The sequence below is a fragment of the Manis javanica genome, chromosome 13 (genome assembly GCF_040802235.1).
Source record: "Manis javanica isolate MJ-LG chromosome 13, MJ_LKY, whole genome shotgun sequence".
In the NCBI taxonomy this organism is placed as follows: Eukaryota; Metazoa; Chordata; class Mammalia; order Pholidota; family Manidae; genus Manis; species Manis javanica.
The window spans coordinates 95197831-95212318 of NC_133168.1; the positions used below are offsets into that span (position 1 = coordinate 95197831).

Consider the following 14488-nt stretch of genomic DNA (forward strand, 5'->3'; position numbering starts at 1 on the left):
AAGACACAGGGGCATCTGAGCCAGGCTCCGGGAGGTCAAAGTAGCCTGCTCCAGCCAGTGATGACAGGCAACAAGAGTGATCCGCAATAAGTCAAACCATCTAGTACACTGCATGCCTGACCAAGACCAAGAACATGTGCCCTTCCTCCAGCAGAGGGGAGCCACAGACGGTTTTATCATGACTCAGTTAACTTGATTAGATTTGTGCCTTAGAATATTAGTGGGCCACCAGCACAGGATGGATGGGAGGAGAGAAGCATTTAGGCCTGTGTTGGCCAATACAGAAACTATTTGTCACATCTGGCTATTGAGCATCTGAAATGTGCCATTTTGAACAGTAATTGAAGCAAAAATGCAGATTTTAAAGACTTTATGTGCACAAAACAGAAGTAAAAGATCTTTATAATATTTTATATTGAGCTCAACTTCAAAATTAATTTTAGATTTAATGGGTTAAGTGAAATGCATTATTAAAATTCATTTCACCTGCTTCTTGTAAATCTTTTTGAATGTGGCTACTAGAACATTTAATGTCACATATGTGACTTGTATTTCTGTTGGATGACACTGGTCTCATTCTGGGATGCCCAGCTGGGAGGCCATTGGAACAATCCAAATGAAAGGTTTCAGCTTCAGCAAAAAGGCAGTTCTGTGGCAGAAAAATCTGTATTAACCCATTAGTGAGTCAGGAAGGTAGTCTAATCAATTCAGTGGATTGGCTTCTTAAGAGCTAATCACGGCCCCCTCTTTCCCTTGCCTTCCCCTACTATACTGGAAAAGGTCAAAGGTCAATATTCACTCTCCCAGCCTCCCTTGCAGCTAAGGTCAGCCATGTGACCCAGTTCTACATCAGTGTTGGGAGTGAGAGTGCGGGAGGTTTCAGGCAAGTTTTTTTTTTTTTCTTTTTGAGAGAGTCTCAATTGGCACGTGTCTTTGTCCTCTGCCCTTTCACCTGCCAGTTTTACAGGTGTGAGGCTGGGAGTGAGGCAGCCACCTTGTGACCATGAGAAGCACAATGATGGAAAGAACCTGGGTTCCTGACAGCACTTGAACAGCTCTCCTCAGACTTCTTGCCCACGAGTCCATCTCTACCTGCACAAAGCATGGCTTAGCCTGTATTTCTATTGCTTTGCTAAAAGAAAGAGGGTCAGTGGAACCTCAAGGGAAGGGACTCCAAGAGATGAGTATAGACAGCTGGGACAAGGAAGGGGGTTCCATCTTGCATTATGCTGCATTTGAGGCTCCTTGGTGGTGGTTGGGGGGGGTCACCTGGCTGGAGACAGGCATGAAGGTAAGCCAAGGCTGGAGGCCTCAGCACAGGTAGGGGAGGTCACTGGACAGATGGCCTAGGCTGGAGCGTAGCATATCAACCTTCAAGGTCAGGTGAAGGAAAGGGCGTCTGGGAGGGAGATGTTTCAAGAATACAACATAAATATTTAGATATATATATATATATATATATGTATATATGTAGTGAAATGATCACCATGATTAGTTAATATCCACCACCTTATGTAGTTTTAAAAAACTCTTTCCTAAAAATACATACTATAGTTTTGTTAACTACAGTCACCATGCTGTACATTACATCCCCATGACTTGTTTTATAACTGGAAGTTTGTACGTTTTGACCACTGGCATCAATTTCCCCCTCCCCCCAACCCTCCACCTCTAGCAACCACCAATCGGTTCTCTGCATCTATGAGCTTGGTTGTCTTTTTTTTTGGTTTTAGATTGCACATGTAAGTAAGAACCTATGGTATTTGTCTTTCTCTATCTGATGTGCCTCACTTAGCATAATGCCCTCAAGGTCCATCCATGTTTTAGTCAATGGCAGGAATTTCTTCTTTTTCATGGGTGAATAATATTCCCTTGTATGAATATACCACAGTTTTTCTAACTTACGGTACCCTAGTAAGCATTTGGGCCACAGGCACAGAACCAGGCCCACGTACCCAATTTCCAAGGTCTCTCCTCGAATCAGACGTAACTTCCGGAAGAAGGAAAGCGACACCAAGGCATAGGACCGGCGGATTTTCAGATACCCCGAAATTTCTTCAATGAGTCCGAGGTTGGCCTCCAGCTCAGCTGCCAGGTTGTCTAAGGAAAGAGAAAACACCCAGTGAGCTTCTATATAAATTTTTCAAATTCCCATAATCTCCCATGGCAAGGAGTCAACCTAAGGACTGCAAATAATTTGGACATATCCTGCTGAACACACATCACATTTAGAATACAACTCAAAGTCCCTACTACAGGGTCTACAAGTCCATAAATAAGTGACCACAGCTTTTCTCATCTTTTACTTTGTTCATCCTATTCCAGACACACAGGCCCCCACAGGCCCTTAAACAGGCGAGGCACACTCCTGCCTCAGGACTGTTGCACTGGCCGCCTCCTTTGCCCAGAATATTATTCTCCCACATTTATGCTTGCTTTGCTCCATCACCAACTCAAAGAATCCCTCCTCAGACCAGAAACTTCTACAATAGCAAAACCCCCTTGCTTCTCCATCTCAGAGGCTGGCAAATGACCGCCCACTGGCCAAATCCAGCCTGTGTTGTAAATAAAGTTTAATCGGAACAGAGCCAAGTCCGTCTGTTCACAGCCTCTCTATGTCTGTTTTTACTCGGCAACATCAGAGCTGAATATGTAACTCAGAGACCGCCTGGCCTGCAAGGCTGAATGTATTTATTACATGGCCCTTTATAAGAAAAGGTCGCCGACCCCGGCTCCCTCTGTTAACCTGCTGTCCCCCACGAGTTTACATTCTACATGGATCTGCTTATTTGGAAGATCCATCATGAGCAGACCTTGCCTTGTTCACTGTGAGGACTCAATAAATGTTTGCTTAATAAATAAACAATGGAATGCCTTCTTGCCGGTGATGGTATTTCTAGAAATATGATCCGCAGACCTGCCACAGGGCATGTTGCCTGTTTGTTAAAAATGCAAATTCCTGATGTCATGACTCCCAGTTTGGACACTAAGAATTTCAGGGTGGGTGGAGCCAGGCCTGAGCTGTGAATTTCAGGCTTGAAAGCAGATCCCTTAAGTGGCTCTCCACTGATCAGTGGCATCTGGGCTGTTTTTCCTCTGTGCTCCCAGAATTGGACCCCAGCAGGCCACACCCTGTCCCCGCACGGCACTCACTGCCCCCTCGAATGTTAATGATGAGGCTCCCGTTGACGACAGTGCAGCCTCGGAGCTCCTGGGCGGATGTCACCGAGTCAATGGTCTTCTCGCCTTCCAGTGGGTGGCAGACTTTGGGACAGGGGCCCAGGCATGGAGTGCACATCAAGCTAAGGAAAGAGCAGAGAGAGAACGGGGTCAGGGCACATGGGACCTCACACACACACGGCAGACCGCACGGAGCTCACGGTCCCAAGAGATAGGACTTACACCATTTACCCTAAGGCTGGGAGTTTTAACCACAGCACCTTTGACATTTAGGGCCGGGGAATTCTCCGCTGTGGGGGGGCTGTCCTGCACATTGAGGGGGCTGAGCAGCATCCCTGGATTTCACCCACTCATTGCCAGGGGCACTTGAGGTGTGACAGTCAAAAATATCTCCAAACATTGTCCTCTGCAGGAGGGAGGGACAGATGGTGTCCGGAAAGAAACTGAAGTGACAGGCTTATATCATTACCCAAGGATGACAGATCCTAGAACAGCACCCTGAAGTCATGTTTTACCCCAAAGTGACAGGATTTTCACTGCACCTAAGGGAGGATCATATGTCTACCCCGTACAGACAGGACCCACCCCCTTACACCAAGTGGATGGACTTGTGGTGTTACCATGGCAACAGAAATTATGCAGAGCTGATGGGCCAAAATGATAGGATTCATTTTGCCGCTGTGCCCAGTTACCAGTAGCCCCCCCACCCCACGGGGTCCCTGAGGTCAGCTCTCGGCTAGCATGACCTTCTTAGATCCAGCCAGGACCCAGGATCCAGGCCAGGCTGGGCATTGTCTTCCATGCCCCTGGGGGTTCAGAGGTAGCCACACACCCAAGCCAGCCCAGTGAGGGTTTTGCTAGAACTTAAATTGTCTAAAGCACTTGGCACATAGGAAACAAAGATAATCAGTCCTTGTTACGACGACCCTTTGTGAGTGGCAGACATCCTTGTCTTACTGTTGGCATTTCCATATCCCTGCATATCCCATCCTTCCGAATAATCTCTGTGTTGGTGGTGTAATAAAGAACATCTCTGGCCTTTGTCTCAGCTCCTGGCACAAAACTTCAAAGGCCCTGGGAATTTCCACAGCAATAACAGCATCCTTGTTAGGCCCATAAGGTGACTTCTGATGGTCTCTACATAGCTTTAGGATGACGGCCGGTCACCAGAAAGACCAAATCTGTGATTACCAGGTTGGACCTTTCAGCCACGTGACCTCCAGAGAGGGGCGCAGGGGCTAGATGGTCAAGGATTCAATCCATCACACCTCTGCAATGAGACCCCAACAAAAATGCCAGACACCAAGTCAGTGGAGCTCCCCGGATGGCGAATGCATCAGTGCACCAGGATGATGTCGCTGAATCTGCCAGGGCCCGGAAGCTCTGTGTCAGGGCCTCTCCTAGACCTTGCCCTAAGTGTATCCTCAATGATAAAGCTGTAATCATCAGTATATGTCATGTAAGTGCCTGACATGAAGCTTCCGATTGCCAATGTCCATCTTGAATAAACAACACAGCTGCTAGCCAAACAGCCAGATAAGAAATTAGGCCGCCCCCCACCCAGCAAGATCCCTTTTTCAGACATCCCTGGGTGACACCGATAACTGACCACCTGCGGGGTCTGACGCCAGCCTCGGGGGGTTGGTGTCAGAACGGATCTGTCATGCACCCAGCTGCTGTCAAACAGCTGGGGTGGAAACAGAACTGCGACCCAATGTTTGTGCTCTTTGGCTGGTTCTACACGGAGCACCTATTATGTGACAGGTGATAATCTAAGCCAGGGGTGTTGGCAAACTAGGGCCCACGGGCCAAATCCAGCTGGCCACCTGTTTTTGGCAAACAACATTACACGGGAACACAGCCACACCCACACTGGTTTATGTTATCCTCTATGGCTGCTCTCAGCTTTAAGGGTAGATGAGTGGCTCCAACAGAGACCATATGGCCCTCAGAACTGAAAATATTTACTATCTGGCCCTTTGCCAACACCTGTTCTAAACCACAGGTACACATGAGCCAACAGAATAGACGATCTACTTTCCCTGCTGCAGATCACAAATGGCCACAAGGTCTTCGCAGCCCTTACCACCAAAAAGTGGAGTCTATTTCCCCACCCGCTGAATCAGGGTTTGGCCAATGGGACCATAGCAGAGGCTTGAAAAGTACTTTGCACATCAGGGCATGCCAATCCTGGCTACTGGGCTGAGAAACCACATGGAGAGGGGCCACAGCTGCCCACCTAAGACCTGAGAGGCTATCCTATACCGCCCAGTCCCAGCTGACCCAGCCCAGGCCAGACAAACCGCCAGTCAACCCAAAGAATCATTAGAAATCTTGAGTGAGTGTTGTTTCACGTCCCCAAGGGCTGGGGTGGTTTGTTACACAGCAAGCGCTAACCGATACATTTGCAAAGCATATGGTCTGATTGGTGGAAATTTTTAAACTGACACTTGAAACACCAGCTACAGTAAAGGATATGCCCAGAGTTAAAAACTGAGCAATGTGTCAGAAAGTTGCTGGATGGCAAATTCTGACAGGGTGGTCAGAGAGGGAAGGATTCTGAGAGGAAGGTACTTTCAAGGTATGAAGCCAGCCATGCGAAGATCAAGTGGCAGAGAATTCTAGAGGGAGGGAACCACACCCATCACGCTCTTCATATACACACCAAATATCAAGTAGCCCTTATCTCAGTAAAGAGCACCCTTGTGCCCCCACCAAAGACCTCAGAAGGACCACAGATGGTAAGGCCTTTCAATGAATTCACGCAGCTTCCCAGACCTCTCTTCCGAAAACATCAAAAACTATTTTCCAGAGGTGCCCCAAGAATGGAAGAAATGATCTGGTCCTATCTGGTATCAAACCACATTAGAAGATGCACCGACATTCAAGTCCTTCATGAAATAAAAGCTTCAGAAGGAAAACCGTTCATTTCTTTCAAAACTCACAAAGTAAAATACTGCTATGACAGTGCTATTGGGGGGCCCCTCCGCAGGCCCTGGCGTACTCAGGAAAGGTCCCAGGCACCAGGACACGCCACCAGTTTCATGGGGTTTCAGTCCTAGGAGCCAGTATCACATCCACAAGAATATCAAAGGAGGTCGCTCTATTTCTCAGGCCTTAGTTATGGCCAGGAAAAAAATACCTTTCATTTAAAGCCAACGTCTTTTAAACCAACATCTCACAGGAAGATGTCAATATCCATGCTTTATATCAAACATGAAAACAAAACAGAAATGAATTAAAGGGAATTCTGATAAAATGGCCCAAAAATAGGCAGGGAGGAAAAAAACCTGTCTGGAACACAAAGGTGATTTACGGAGGCCTATTTTGGGGCAACAAAGCTACTTGATAGGTTTTATAAAAAAAAAAAACAAATAAAACATTTTGTCCTTGGAGGTTCCACAAACACTTGAAAAGAGGCTCCCCTAAGAACGGAAATAAAGATTGTTTTCCTTCCCACCCACCCGGGGAAATGAAATTTCCCACCAGAACAACTCTCGCTTGGCTAATTCTCAAGTCCAAATAGGAAGATTTTTTTACGTAAGCAGATCAGCTCAAAGCCCTGGACGTGCGTCTGTTTCTGACTTGTTTTTGTGCTGTTTGGTGGGGGTTTTTTTTTTTCCAACCCTCGACATCAAAACCAGGAAACAGATTTTTTTAAGCTTGGTTACAGCCCCCGAGACACCAAAATAGCTCATTTAAGAAGCTAACAGTGTGAGCAAAAAGTCTTCAATGGGCATAGGAAATCTGACTCACTGCCGAGGAGAGAAAATCCTGCTATTTCTCACCCAAGTAGTAGGAAATGGGTTGGCAGCACTGTCCTACAAAAAACAACAAAGCCCTGGGAATGATCTAGAACCGAGCCTCTTTGTCCTTGAGTTCCAGGTGAATCTCAGCAAACCTGGGCCTGTAACAGTCAGGCAGCTACATCAGGGGGCCCAGCCCAGTCCTTGGGGCGGTTTCTAGGACTTCTATCTTTCTGTCTCCTATTCTCAAAGCGAAGCACAGAAGGCTTTAAAGATGGTGTGCAAGATGCCAAAAATATTTATTCTCCAGCTCTTTACAGAAAAAGTTTGTGGACTCCAGCTCTGAAGGCCAGGACCAAAGCTGGAGGCAGAAGTGGCATCTGAGAGATGCATGTCACAAAACATGAGCAAGTTCCTAGCTCCTGGCCAGCTAACTCTGGGTTTCCGCACAGTTTTAACAGGTGGCACCAATGGCAATTGCATGCTGCCACCCCCACCCCCACACCAGAACCCACACCCGGGACTCACTTGCTGGAATTCATCGTGTATCCAGAGGGACACTCCGGGATGCACCTGTCATTGTGGATGACATACTGGTGGCAACCTGGCGCCCGGGAGTTCTTGCATTTGTTATGCAGGTCCTGGCAGAAGCTGAAGTTCACGCAGCGCCAGTCTTGGAAGTGGTAGTACGGGGGTGGGCAGGTCTCCACGCACCTGCCCTCCAGGTAGAAGTTACGGCAGGCCACGCACCTGGTGGGGTCATTGGGCTCGGAGCAGTTGCCCAGACACTCACTGTGGCAGCAGAGGCCTTCAGCGGTGCAGCCGTGTGACTTGCATACAGTCGGGCAAACTAGAGACAGAAAGGAAACAGCTGGTCAAAGGCTCTGCCGATACCTGCCTGCGCAGAGGGCCGGGCTGGATCAGGCAGGGCAAGCCACACAAAACAGTAACAAAACAGTCACACTTCTATAGCCCGAGCCAGGCACAGCTATGGACTCATTCCAGCTCCCAAACCAGGGACGTAAACACTCCCACCATGGCCCATGTCAGGCTACCAACGAAAAGTTACTGAACTTGGAGCTGGTAAGATTCATCACAGCATTAAACTGTGTGGCCACTGTAGACAGCTGACCTGTGAACAGCACGTGGATGTTTTTCCACGAGTAAGTTGGACAAAAAAAATGTTTGAGATTGGCAACAATTTGCAAGATCACTTTCTTTTCTCTAGCCTACTTTTTTGTAAGAACATAGTGCATGATTCAGAGAACACACAGAATACGTGTTCAGCTGTTCATGTCATTGGTAAGGCTTCTGCTCAACAGCAGCCTATTAGTTTTCAAGGCAGGGGGCTGGCACCCCAAGTTCCTGTGTGGGACAGGGGCCAACTGTAGTAGTAGGAAATAACCTCAAAAGCATTCATCGAAAAACACAGTGAGATAATTCAGGAAACAGTGAGTGTTGGGTATTCCTTACCTTTGTTTTTAACACAACTTGTTTAATTATGAGTTCCTATCATTTACATTTTAATAACAGCTTGTTTAATAACTAAGTTTCCTAGAAATTATACAAGTGGCCCTAGCAAGCTGGCTCAGGCTGGTATAAACAGAGATGTGGTCAACTGCATTTTCTCTGTTTTACAAACGGGGAAACGAAGGCACAGAGAGGTAAGGCAGACTACCCAAAGGTCACGGGCTGTTTCGTCAGACATTGGAGTGCATTGATCTAAATACTGAGACACGGTGTGAACAAGGTTGACTGCAGACCCTGCCTCCAGCTGCCCATGGCCTGGTGGACGTGGCACATCAGTAATTGAGACCAATGCGTAATTGCGTTGGCAACGAGAGCCACGCTGCAGGGAAGGGGAGGTGACACTTCTGCGGCGACCTATAGGAGATCATAAACGGGCAGAAAGCAGAAGGGTGTGCAGCTGGGGGGAAGAGGCCATGTGTGGGCTTCGTGCTTGGAAGAAGTTTCTTGTTCATCACAATTGAACTTGTCCACTGAAGGCTGGAGGCCACCTGGCTTCCCCCAGCAGCTGGTCACACATCCCTCTTCTCCGTGTCTCACTACTCATCGCTTCCTAATTACCCTTTGATTTCGGTCTCTCGGCATCCAGCCTGGGTCCCAAGGGCCAGCCCTCCCTGCCCAGGCTGCCAGCAAATTTGTTCAAGGACAGATGGCTTCCCTGAGGCTGGACAGACCTCGGCCACAGCACAGCCTGTCCTGGGAGATGTTTACATCTGCGCTCATGCCCTGCCCGGCTTGAAACACGGTCTGGAAGTACGCTTCAGCCTAAATTCTCAGGCTCTTGGATTGTGACAGCAAAGGTCATGGCCCAAGTGGACCGCACTGACCGGACCCCAGAAACAGGAGCAGCCCCTGAACCAAAGCCACACACGAGACGCACTGTCTGATGGACTTCCCTTGACGACAGAAATGTTTTTGCTCTGCACTGCCCACCACAGGAGCCATTTCTCACCTGTGGCTGCTGAGTGCGGTTACTGCAACAAGGAACCAAATCTCTTTTTAATTGTGGCAAAACACACATAGCATAAAAGTGACCATCTGAACTATTCCTGAGTGCACAGCTCGGCAGCAGGAAGCACATTCACACGTCATGCAGCCGTTCCCCTCTCCACCTCCACACCTTTGCATCTCCCCAAACTGAAGCTCTGTCCCCGTGAAACACTCACTCCCCAGGCCCTCCCCCAGCCTCTGGCCCCACCATCCACTTTCTGTCTCTGTGGATGGGGCTCCTCTAGGGACCTCCCAGGGCTGGGATCAGACAGGGTCTGCCCTTCTGTGTCTAGATCATTTCACTGAGCACTGTGTCCCCACGGTCCATCCACATTGTAGCGAGTGTCAAACTGTCCTTCCTTGTTAAGGCTGAATAATATTCCAGCATGTGCATGGACCACATTGCGTGTATCCATCCATCCATTCATCCATCTATCCATCCATCATCCATCCATCCGTCCATCCATCCATCCATCCATCATCCATCCATCCGTCCATCCATCCATCCATCATCCATCCATCCATCCATCCATCATCCATCCATCCGTCCATCCATCCATCCATCATCCATCCATCCATCCATCCATCCACCCATTCATCATCCATCCATCCACACATCCATCATCCATCCATCCATCCATCATCCATCCATCCATCTGTCCATCCATCCATCCATCATCCATCCATCCATCCATCCACCCATCCATCCACCCATTCATCATCCATCCATCCACACATCCATCATCCATCCATCCATCCATCATCCATCCATCCATCCGTCCATCCATCCATCCATCATCCATCCATCCATCCATCCATCCATCATCCATCCATCCATCCGTCCATCCATCCATCCATCATCCATCCATCCATCCATCCACCCATCCATCCATCCATCATCCATCCATCCATCCACCCACCCATTCATCATCCATCCATCCACACATCCATCATCCATCCATCCATCCATCATCCATCCATCCATCCGTCCATCCATCCATCCATCATCCATCCATCCATCCACCCATCCATCATCCATCCATCCATCATCCATCCATCCATCCATCATCCATCCATCCATCCGTCCATCCACCCATCCATCATCCATCCATCCATCCATCCACCCATCCATGGGCATTTGAGTTGCTTCCACCGTTGGCTCCTGTGAATCATGCTGCTGTGAACCCAGGTGTGCAAATATCCCTTCAAGACTCTGCCTTCAAGTCATTCACACATATCCCCAGAAGCAGAACTGGTGAATCATACGGTGGTTCAGGTTTTAATTTTCTGAGGACCCATCGTACTGTTTTGCACAGCGGCGGCACCATCTCACATTCCTACCAAGAGTGCACAGGGTTCCATTTTCTTCTGAAGAACGGAACTCTTCATTGCATTTCAGTTTTAATTTTAACAGCCACAGGTGGCTGCTGGCTCTTGCACTGGACAGCAGAGGCTTAGAGAATAAAAAGAAACGCCTTGATGATGTATCCAGGCCGCAACATATTAGAAAGACCTGCCCTGACCTCCCAACCGCCCACTCCAGCTCAAACCATGTTCTAACGCATTATCTTCTCACATTTCCATTATACATTAGTATAGGTTCTACTATATCTATTGCATTTCTTACCGCAGTTCCAAGTCCCTGATCTTTAGCCACTGGCTTAAGAATTCACCCAAAGAGCCCCAGATGCAGGAATTCCATGAAAAAAAATGACATGCAAAATTTGGAGCATCTATACATAGATGCAAATTGTGATTTTCTTTACACAGACCCAGAAAGAATTAAGAGGCTCTAACAGGAGCGGGATGGAGGGGTCGGGGTGGAGAGGACCTACTAATGTCTGTGTGGGTTTTTTAGGGGTTACATAGCACCCACTGGATTCTCACTTACCAGCAGGAAGGGAGGGAAGTCACTATCTCCATTGAGAGGGGCGAGAAGCTAGCCAGCTGAGGAGGAGAAGGGTCCAAACTGGAACCTCAGCCTTTGGGCTCAGAATCTGATATTCCTGGGTCTAAAGAATCACCACAGCCACCCACAGTTGAGGGCAGAGGGGACATGCATTTAGCTTTGGCGACACAGTGCCAGCTGACCCACAGGCACACCATAAAGATTTCTTTACGGAACCAACAGCAGCCTCAGTGTTTTTGTCTATAAAGTGGGGATAGCAATCCCCTAACTCCTTCGCACCACTAAACAAGATAATGTAGGTAAAGCGGTGGATTTTTTTTTTTTTTTGGTTGATGTAAAGGTTTGATATACATTAGCTTAGCTGTTATGGGTATTATAATTACCTTCATCACCCTTGTTAATGATCTGTCTGCAGAGACCCAAGGGTGGACACTCCACTGGCGGGAAGCAATCTACAAGGCAGACAAGTATGAAGGACTACAAAGACCCCACCCTCTGGGAAAGTACATGTGAGAACAGGAAGGGGCCTACTTCCCGCTCTGGGGCCGTGTCTGAAGGTCAGCCCTGCAGTTCAAAAGAGGCATCCACAAACCCCTAACAAAAACTTCCTAAACACATAAGCCTTCCGGCCTAGACAATGCTAAGAAAAATTATCCAACACTTGCAAACAAAACCAGAGGCGTGGACTTTTCCCATCTAACGCTGGAGCCTGGCTTAACGGGACCCACCTGAGAATGATTTTCATCCCACAGCATAAGAGGCAGCCAACTTTTTTGAAAGACAGGGTCACAAGGGGCCATCTGGCTATACGGTCTCTGTTACAACCAGTCTCTGCTTACTGCAGTGTGAAAGTAGCCCCAGAGAAGACGCAGGACCCGGGTATGTCTGTGTCCAATAAAACTTTATTTGCAAAAGCAGGCAATGGGCTGAAGAGGTTTGCCACCCCGGCTCCGGTGAAACATCCCTATGATCAATTTGCTATTTCTATTAGGGCCCAGACTCCAGGGCAGTCAGATGTCAAGTTAAAGGGCTACACTGTAAGTCATCTGTATCCAGTAAGAGATAGAACCCCCCAGAGATGACAGTTTTATGGCCCCATAGGATATTAAGCACCATGTCTGACTTTGCAACACTGTTTCAGTGACTACAAATGCTTTGGCTTTACCATCCCTCGGGGTCCCCTCACTGAAGGGTTAAAAGAAATGGGTTGACAGGTGTTCGGCCTTTATTTTATTTTTGCAGAAGAGTCCTGTTTTTAACTTTTGAAGGCTATACTTTGATAACAATAAGCCAGGCCCGGGTGTTTCCCATTCTGTTTCCCAGTACTTTATCTTTTTTAATAGAAATGCCACAGGGTGGCCTCCCTCCCGGCACCCTGCCCCAGGCTGAATTATGAAAACCACATGTTGTGCAAGATGAAAACAGCCCCGGTGGAGAAGGGGCTGGCTTCCCTCCTGCCAGGCCCCTCGACCTGTTCCGTCTCATGCACCCAGAACCCCAAATCCAGCCCCGGTCCCAGAAACCCAGACTCAGAGGGCTACCCCCCCCCCTCCCCAGGCTGTTTCTGCCAGAGAGCCCGGCAGCCAGTTTCCTCCAATTCTCCCTGAAGCTTCCAAAGCCTCTGGCCTGCAGTCACACTAACAGAAGCAACCACCACCTTCCTGAAATGTCAAGTGGCTTTTTCACTTTCTGCTCGTGAGAAGATGGAAAACGGAACCCTAAATAAATCGGTGGAGTGGGAAGGGGGGTGCTGCTCCTGGCTCCTCTGGCTGACCCCTCCACAATAGACACAACGTGCCCTTCCACACGATGCCTTCTCTAGGAAGATCTACAGAAATGCCAACTGGTTAAAGAGAGGTGGCTCAAAACAAAGGAAGTAAGTGCAGTTGGACCCAGTATTTCTACTGGTAGGAATCACCCCACAGACAAGAGAGCATGTCTGCACATAGACACCTGGACATGGATATTCTTCACTACAGGATATTAAGCAGTGGGTTTGTAACAGCAAGAGACTAGGAGGTCTCTGAAGGTCCACAGAGGGGGCTGCATGAAGAAATTACTATGCAGCAAAGAGGTGGAATAGTACACAGCTATAAAAAAGGAGGTGGCTTCATGCATTCTGATGTCGGAGTCACTTCCTAGATAGTGAGTGGAAAAAGGCAAGGTGCAGAACAACGTCTTAAGAACATAGCTTGTTTGTGGGAAAAGGAAAGAGACATAGTGGGAATGCAAAACAGAACAGCTAGTTTGGAAGACAGGTTGGTAGTTTCTTATGAAGTTAAACATGTAACTGTTCTCCGTACCACACAAGCTTGGGGTTACCCTAGGTGAAATGGAAAAAAAAAAAAATTCACACAAAGACCTGCATGGGAATGTTTATGGTGGAAACATTCCTAATTACCCAAACCGGAAACAACCTGAAGGGCCCTCAACTGGGGAATAAATCAACATTGTACCGCCATACAATGAATTCCACTGAGCAATCAGCAAAGAATGGAGCGCTGATACCCACGGCAAGTGGATGCCCTCCAAACGTACTGAGTGTAAGAAGCTGGTCTTAAAAGCGACACACTGTATGATTCTATTTATAGGACATCCAGGAAACAGCAAGACTTACAGGGGCAGTGAACACATCAGCGGTCACCCGGGGCTGGACCTGGGGAAGAGCTGACTGCAAAGCAACACAGCAGAATCTGGGGGGATGATGGAACCATTCTACATCTTGACTGTGCATGTCAGTCAAATGCAAAGAACTTTATACCAGGAAGGGTAAATCCTGCTGTATGTAAATTATATCTTAAAATGGAGAGGGGGGAGGAAAGGACAAATGGGGGCATATATCACTCTGGAAGTGACACAAGAAACATGCCCGTGTCTGCGGGGAGGGTTAGGCATCAGCCCCTACACATCAGCACAAATTTTGTCTTTTTTTGCTGCATATGCATGCTACATTTTCAAAACTGATATCTACTTGAAAATACATTTTTAAAAAGTCTCCACTGGACAATTCGTAAATTGACAATGGATTACATAATTCTATTCCCAAATATCCAGTAGTGACGATGCAAGAATAGCTGACAGACACCACTGAGTGCTTTTAGAAAGGTTCTTGTAAGATCATTTTTATCTTATTATA

At 47.8% G+C, this 14488-nt stretch overlaps 1 protein-coding gene across 4 annotated transcripts in view; it reads right to left on the reverse strand.

Moving 5' to 3' along the window:
- INSR (insulin receptor) overlaps nucleotides 1-14488 on the reverse strand; it is a 104030-nt gene that overhangs the window by 34707 nt on the left and 54835 nt on the right. For all 4 annotated transcript variants that reach the window (XM_073220417.1, XM_037018391.2, XM_073220416.1 and 1 more), the window contains exons 3-5: nucleotides 7455-7776; nucleotides 3154-3302; nucleotides 1956-2100 (exon numbers count right to left, since the gene is read on the reverse strand). In XM_073220417.1, coding sequence (XP_073076518.1) covers nucleotides 1956-2100; nucleotides 3154-3302; nucleotides 7455-7776 — 616 coding nt within the window. The remainder of the gene's footprint in view (nucleotides 1-1955; nucleotides 2101-3153; nucleotides 3303-7454; nucleotides 7777-14488) is intronic.